Raw genomic sequence first — 7,983 nt, forward strand, 5'->3', positions numbered from 1 at the left:
GGCAAAGTAAGTACCACAGCGTGACGACGAGCTCCGACTCTTCTAGGGTTTTTCTTATAGGCAGGTGATTTGAAACCTTAAAGATAATTACCTAATATATTAGTAATTATCTTGGATTTTGGTAATTATCCAAGAATAAAATATTTCTAGAATATTCCATATTCTTCATGTTTTCTAATTAATTGATTAAACTATTAAGCAATCAACAAAATAAGTTCCTAAAATAAATATCTTTTCAGTTTTGTTTTATTTTGCTCTTGTTTGTAACCCAAAAAGACATTGTTATTTATAGTAATATTACCGGTTCATTATGGCTATGAGCACTATTCTTCATCAATTAAATGACTATAACTTCCAATAACCAACATTATATACATAACAATAGTTACCATGCTTTTTAAATCTTTACACACAATGTAATTTTGAGTTAGTATAAGTAAACTTATTAGTTTGCTAAGGTTTATAACTTGTACACGAATGATAAGCATTACATATAATCTAACTAGCACATTAAAAGGAAAAGATTTCAAAAATCTGATTTATAGTTTTATAACTATTTAAATTGTCATTTTATGCATTTTAAACAATGAGGACATGATGTGGAGGATATGTTGCAAGAATCGGCGTGTGGTCATTAATATCATTGACAAAGAAAGAGCAAAAAAACATGGGCCATGCCTCTATGCCTCTATGGAGAGACTGTAACTTGATTTCTCATAAATCCATCAATGGCGTCGATGATCTCTTCTAGTTCTACTTCTCCCCCATCAAAAATGGCTGCTCTTCGTCTCCCCATATCCCTTACTATATCATCTAATTCACCAGCCAGAAGGAAAAGGTTCCGAGTCAACTCACTTCGACCCCTTCTTCACAAATCCCTAATTTTTCCTCCCAATTCCCTCTCAAAACCCTTACCTACTCGCATTTTCCCTATTACTTGTCACTCGAAAGCCACCGATCACCACCATCATCACGATCATGGTCACAATCATCACCACCATCATCATCACCATCACGATCATAACGGGGGTGAATACAAGCTTACGAAATCACAACAAGCTTTTGCTGATTTCGCAAAGGCAGTTAAGTGGACTCAGCTTGCTGGCTTCTTGAGGGAGCATTTGGAGCTCTGTTGTTTTTCCACCGCGTTGTTCTTGGCTGCTGCCGCGTGCCCTTACTTGGTTCCGAAAGCATCCGCGAAGCTTATTCAACAAGTTCTTGTTCTCGTAGCTTTCCCTCTTGTTGGGGTAATTATTTATTTTGCTTCCTTTTGATTTGCACCATTCTTGTTGATTTGAATTATGAACTGTGACAAATTACTGCATAAATTTCACGATTTTGGACTGGATTTAATTCTGTAACGATCAGTACTATTATTGTAATGCTGGTTTTGATTTTCAAGTGAGAAATTGAGGGAGAAAGTCATTTAGACTGGTATCCCTATATAGATGATTGATTTAAGCCCTAACCCACATTGATCTTGAAGTAATCTCTTGTACACAAGAACACACTGTACAGAGAGAATTGCAAACAACTAATTGGGCCTAATCAGTAGTCTACATCAATAAACCTCTGATATTATGACTTTTTAAAGCACATTAGGGTCACAAGAAGCTAATAATTATGTTAGTCATTAGATGCCTTATTCTACAGTTCTACTGATGTTTCAAAGGTGAATATATGTTTACGATTAAGTATTAAAGAGTTGGATGTGAACAGCACATTTCTGCATGCAATTTTATGAGTGTGCATGTTTATGCACATATTTATTTATCTAATTCTCCTATATATATGTCTGTTTCTTTTTTACTCAATCTAGACATATTGACTTAATGGGTTAACCCAAAAAGCTCTGCTTAATGTATTAATACATCAACCCTTTACCTATTTGCCCTTCCTTTTTCCTCCCAACTCCTTTCACGTTAAAATTGATAAACATCATGACATTCTTTTTGAATGGAAGGGTAAAATGGTCATTCAGTATCATTCATACAGTTTATTTAGTCCAACAAAGAAACAAACCATATCTTTAATCTTGAATCATTGCCCATCTTTATTTTGACTCTATATATCTTTTATAAAACTTTTTCCATTCATCATCTCAGGTTTCAGCCTCATATGATGCTCTATTTGATATCACTGGTGGAAAAGTCAACATTCATGTATTAATGGCTCTTGCAGCATTTGCATCTGCATTTATGGGAAACTCATTAGAAGGAGGCTTACTTCTTGCAATGTTCAATTTAGCCCATATTGGTACTCACTTCACATTTCACAATTTCTTTTTCACATTAAATTTTTTTTTTTGATATTTTTACTAAACACATACATATAATATAACTACCACAGCTGAAGAGTACTTCACCAGCCAATCAAAAGTTGATGTCAAGGAACTAAAAGAAAACTATCCCGAATTTGCCCTTGTCCTTGATGTCAACAACCAACAATCACTAAACTTATCAGATTTAAAGTACCATGAAGTCCCAGTCAATGATTTAGAAGTTGGATCATTCATTTTGGTCAAAGCTGGTGAGGTATGAAAAGATACATACAGATTCATATTTTTTTAGACTATATTACATCTTTGGTCCTTGAGTATAGTCGATTTTTGAAAAATTGGTCCTTATTTGAGAATCTTGTAAGTTGTTACATTTTTTTGTACCTTTTCCAAGTAAAATGGCTATTTTTTTTGGGACCAAAATGGCAAAAATCAGCTATACCAGGGACCAAAATAGTCATTTTACCTAAAACATGGATCAAAAGTGTTACAAGAACCCCAAAATAAGGGACAAAATGTGAAAGAGAAAAGTTGTTAGGATGAAAATTGCAAGCAAAAGCTTTGTAAGACCAAAATTGCTAAAATCAGGTATATCCGGGGATCAAAAATGTAATTTACTCTCTTTTTTATAGAGCAAGTTACATTTTTGGTCCCTGAGTATAGCTGTTTATTTCAGTTTTGGTCCTCAAAAGTTTTCTCTTTTGGTCCTTACTTGAGGATTTTTGTAACATTTTTTTTTCAAGTAAAATTCCTATTTTTGTGACCAAATTTGCAAAAATCAGCTATACCCAGAGACTAAAATAGTCATTTTCCAATCAACATGACCCAAAAAAGTTACATGATCCTCAAATAAGGATCAAAATTGCAAAGAAAACTCTTTAAGGACCAAAATTGCAAAAACCATCTATACTCAAGGACCAAAAATGTAATCCACTCTATTTTTTCTTATATAAGATTGAAAAAAACTTGGTTGCTATTTTTTACAGTCAGTGCCTGTAGATTGTGAAGTTTTCAAAGGTAGGTCAACAATCACAATTGAACATTTGACTGGAGAAGTCAAACCACTAGAAAGAGATGTTGGTGACAGTATTCCAGGTGGCGCAAGGAATATAGATGGTATGATGATACTAAAGGTAATTCATTTCTGATTTCTCAGCTCTTTTCAAATATCCCAAAAAAGACGTTTTTGCCCTTGCCCCTTTTAAATTGAATTTATGTATTTATAGGCGAAAAAGACATGGAAAGATTCAATGTTGAACAAGATAGTGCAACTGACAGAAGAAGCTCAATCAAGAAAACCGAAACTTGAAAGATGGTTGGATGAATTTGGTGAAAGTTACAGCAAGGCAGTTATTGTTTTATCAATTTCAGTTGCCCTTATTGGTCCCATTCTTTTTAAATGGCCTTTTTTTAGTACTCCAGGTAATGTGATTTTGCTTTTCTTCTTTTATACTAGTATTGTTTTTTTCACAAATCTTCAAATATGGTCCCTGTAGTTTCCAAAAAGACATAAAAAGATCCATGTGGTTTCAATTTCTATTGTGTTTGGTCCCTCACCCACGTAAAAAGACATTTATACCCTTCTCATTTCTTTTTATAATTAACATTAACTAAAAACCCCATCCCAGGCCCACATCTCTCTCTCTCTCTCTCTCTCTCACACACACACACACATGAGATTTTTTTATAGAAACTGCACAAGGACCTTTTGTGTAAATTAGGTAAGGACTATTTATGTAGTTTTTTTAAATATATCTGTAAAAAAAACTGCACAAGGACCTTTTGTGTAAACTATGGGGACAGTTTTTGTTATTTATTTTCTACACAGGGGCCAAACCTGCCAACATACGAAAATCCTAAATATATGGGCTGTTTCGGTAAAAAAACTTCATAGGGACCTTTTCTGTAAATTACAAAATTATAGGGACCTAACACAATAGAAATTGAAAATCTCATGTGTGAGAGAGAGAGAGAGAGATGTGGGCCCAGGATGGGGTTTTAGTTAAAGTTAATTATAAAAAGAAACGAAAAGGGTATAAATGTCTTTTTACGTGGGTGAGGGACCAAACAAGAAAGAAATCGAAACCACAGGGATCTTCCTTGAAGACAACAAAAAGTTAAAGACCAAACTTGATTTTTTTGGACCATTTTTTTGTTTTTTTTAAGGAAATTGTTTAATGCACACCACCTGTTTGATGAAATGTCTATAGTTGTGTTTACTATTTAGCTTGCAGAGGTTCGTTTTACAGGGCACTGGGGCTCATGGTTGCAGCATCACCATGTGCACTTGCTGTAGCTCCTTTGGCTTATGCTACTGCAATCAGTGCCTGTGCTAAAAGGGTAATAAAGTCTTTTCCTTTGATAATAAAATTCAGAATTGAATTATATTTGACAAATGTTATCATATTGTGTGTGTGTATAGGGAATATTACTGAAAGGAGGACATGTATTTGACTCTTTAGCTTCTTGCCATACAATTGCTTTTGATAAAACAGGGACATTGACAACAGGGGAGTTTATGTGTAAAGCAATTGAACCAATACATGGACATGTTACAACAGATGAAGCTAAAAGTACAACTTCTTGTTGCATACCCACTTGTGAAAAAGAAGCTCTTGCTGTTGCTGCTGCAATGGAGAAGGGTACCACTCACCCAATTGGAAGGTAAATGCAAATTTGTTTTTTAAAATCTATCAACTAAATTTTACATTTTTGGTCCCTGATTGTTTTTCTATTTTAATCCCAAAAAGTTATCTTTTGTAACTTTCGTCCTTACTTTTGGGATCAAAATTGCAAAATCAGCTATAATTAGGGACCAAAAGTAGTCATGCTACTTGGAATAGGGACCAAAAACGTTACAAAACCTAAAATAAGGACCGAAATTGAAAAAGATAACTTTTTGGGACTAAAATTGCAAAAATCAGATATACTCAGGGACCAAATGTAGTCTTGTTACTTGGAATAGGGACCAAAAATGTTACAAGAATCCCGAATAAGGACCAAAATTGCAAGAGAAAAGTTTTTGTGACCAAAATTGCAAAAATCAGATATACTCAGGGACCAAAAGTAGTCATGTTACTTGGAATAGGGACCAAAAACGTTACAAGAACCCCAAATAAGGACCAAAATTGCAAGAGCAAACTTTTTGGGACCAAAATTGCAAAAATCAGATACTTAGGGACCAAAAGCAGTCATGCTACTTGGAATAGGGACCTAAAACGCTACAAGAACCCCAAATAAGGACCAAAATTGCAAAAATCAGATATACTCAAGGACCAAAAGCAGTCATGCTACTTGGAATAGAGACCAAAAACATTACAGAAACCTAAAATAAGGACCAAAATTGCAAAAGATAACTTTTTTGGGACAAAAATTGCAAAAGATAACTTTTTTGGGACAACAATTGCAAAATTCAGATATACTCAGGGACCAAAAGTAGTCTAGTCTTGTTACTTGGAATAAGGACCAAAAACGTTACAAGAACCCCCCAAAAGGACTAAAATTGTAACTTTTTTTGAAAATGTTATTGTATGTTAATGTTGACTTATGTTCATGTGGTGTAGAGCTGTGATAAATCATAGTCAAGAAAAAGAGCTTCCTGCTGTGTGTGTTGAAAGCTTTGAGAATGTTCCTGGTAGAGGTCTTTGTGCAACATTATCTAGCATTGAGGTAGTGCCTTTTTCAAAATACCAAACATACCCTTATGATCTTTATATATACCATTTTCTAATTTTATTATTATTATTATTTTTTTTCAATTTGTTATAGCCAGGTTTTGGAGGGCGCCAAGAGCTAAAAGCATCACTCGGTTCCATTGAATACATCACCTCACAATTCAACTCAAAAGCCGAATCACAAAAAATTAAAGAAGCCGTTTTTAAATCTTCACATGGAACCGATTTAGTTCGTGCTGCTCTCTCAGTCAACAACAAAAAGGTGTAATAAACAATTCATTCGCATTTCAAAATTATTTTTTTATTAAATAACTATTAAATTATTAAATATCAACTAACTAATGTGTAGGTGACTCTCTTTCACTTTGAGGACAAACCTAGAATCGGAACAAAAGACGTAATCACGGAACTAAAACAACACGCAAAACTCCACGTCATCATGTTAACCGGGGACCACGAGCTGAGTGCACGTAGGGTTGCTAATGCAGTAGGCATCGATGAAATCCATTGTGCCCTAAAACCCGAAGATAAACTCAACCATGTCACCAACATCCCTCGAGACACAGGTATCCTTCCTTATCCCCAATTTTCAAACTACATTGCTATTTTGAATCTAATGAAAGTACGTTGCTATTATTTTACAGGTCGAGGTCTAGTAATGGTTGGTGATGGTATAAACGACGCGCCCGCACTGGCGGCCGCGACAGTCGGCGTTGTGCTGGCACAACGCGCGAGCGCAACCGCTATCGCGGTTGCAGATATTTTGCTACTGCAAGACAATATCTCGGGTGTCCCATTTTGTATTAAAAAATCGCGCCAAACAACCTCATTAGTGAAACTAAACGTCGCACTCGCGTTATCGAGTATTATGCTCGCCTCACTTACTTCCGTCATGGGGTTCCTCCCTCTCTGGCTTACGGTACGGAAAATCCTGTATACTGTATACTATACTGTGTATTGTGTACTGACTTTACGATCCACAGGTATTACTCCATGAAGGTGGGACTTTGGTTGTTTGTTTGAATTCGATACGTGCGCTTGAAGATCCGTCGTGGTCTTGGAGGACGGATCTTCTAGAAGGATTTAATAAACTCAAGTCTTTGGTCAACATGTTGACTAAAAACACCCCTACAATAAAGGTTGCACCCTCTTAAGGTAGTATCTAGTGTAGGTTTTTAAAAAAAATGTAAATTGTGCTCCACATTTTTAAATAATAATAAACCAAAATCGTCGCATTTTGAGCTTAATGATGAAAGTGAAATGAAGGTTTGGTATTTTTTTTTTTTCTAAAGTCAACCCAATAAATGAAAACAATGTAGTTAGTTAGTTAGTTGGAAGGTGGAATCACAAGAAGATAGATAATGATGTTGATGGTGATAGCTATAAGTAACCATATTTATTTTTATGAAAATTGTGACGTTTTTTTTTTCTTATAATCTTAAAATTAAACTCGGGTATTTTAAAATTTAAATATATGATAAATGAGGAAGTATCTTTTGACCAAACAACCATGGTAAAGATTTGGTGGTGATCCCAAAAATGAGAAAAGGTGCATTATTATGATTAGTTAGTTATGTTGTAGTGGTTGTACATGATGCATTAAAAGATGTACATTTTGACTAGAAGAAAAAAGATCCCGTGTGGGTTTTGAACTGCAATCAGATCATACCAAATCCTCGTCATCTTTTACTGTTTGATTCTGTTTTTGTTTGTTAAATTTCTCACTCTTTATTTATTATTATTATTTTTTTAAAAAACATATTGCAAATGAATAAGGTTTATATAAATTTCCGTAGTTTGATGCTGTTTTTTTTAAATAAATTACAGTATTGGTCTAGTAAAATAATAAAATTACCATCAATCGAAATTTAAAAAGAAAAACTATAAACTAAAAGGGCCAAAATATGATTTGTTCATGTATACAATGAAATATCTATATTCTTTTTTACCATTTTCATTTCCGCCTCTATCACCATTCTTCCTAATAAGGGTAAAATTGTCATTTTACAATGTTTAACAAAGAAGGATTAA

At 34.3% G+C, this 7,983-nt stretch overlaps 1 protein-coding gene across 1 annotated transcript; it reads left to right on the forward strand.

The window, feature by feature from the left end:
* The first annotated feature begins 626 nt into the window (after nucleotides 1-626).
* On the forward strand, nucleotides 627-7,199 carry HMA1 (heavy metal atpase 1). The gene is made up of 12 exons (XM_079046255.1): nucleotides 627-1,247; nucleotides 2,106-2,256; nucleotides 2,350-2,534; nucleotides 3,265-3,411; nucleotides 3,505-3,700; nucleotides 4,506-4,618; nucleotides 4,701-4,942; nucleotides 5,842-5,947; nucleotides 6,047-6,214; nucleotides 6,302-6,518; nucleotides 6,597-6,871; nucleotides 6,936-7,199. Exons 1-12 carry the CDS (start codon nucleotides 729-731, stop codon nucleotides 7,104-7,106), a joined length of 2,490 nt encoding a protein of 829 aa, XP_078902381.1. The 5' UTR covers nucleotides 627-728; the 3' UTR covers nucleotides 7,107-7,199.
* The last annotated feature ends 784 nt before the right edge of the window (nucleotides 7,200-7,983 follow it).

This window comes from Lactuca virosa, chromosome 4 (genome assembly GCF_052849685.1).
Source record: "Lactuca virosa cultivar CGN04683 chromosome 4, Lactuca_virosa_CGN04683_v6, whole genome shotgun sequence".
Lineage (NCBI taxonomy): Eukaryota > Viridiplantae > Streptophyta > Magnoliopsida > Asterales > Asteraceae > Lactuca > Lactuca virosa.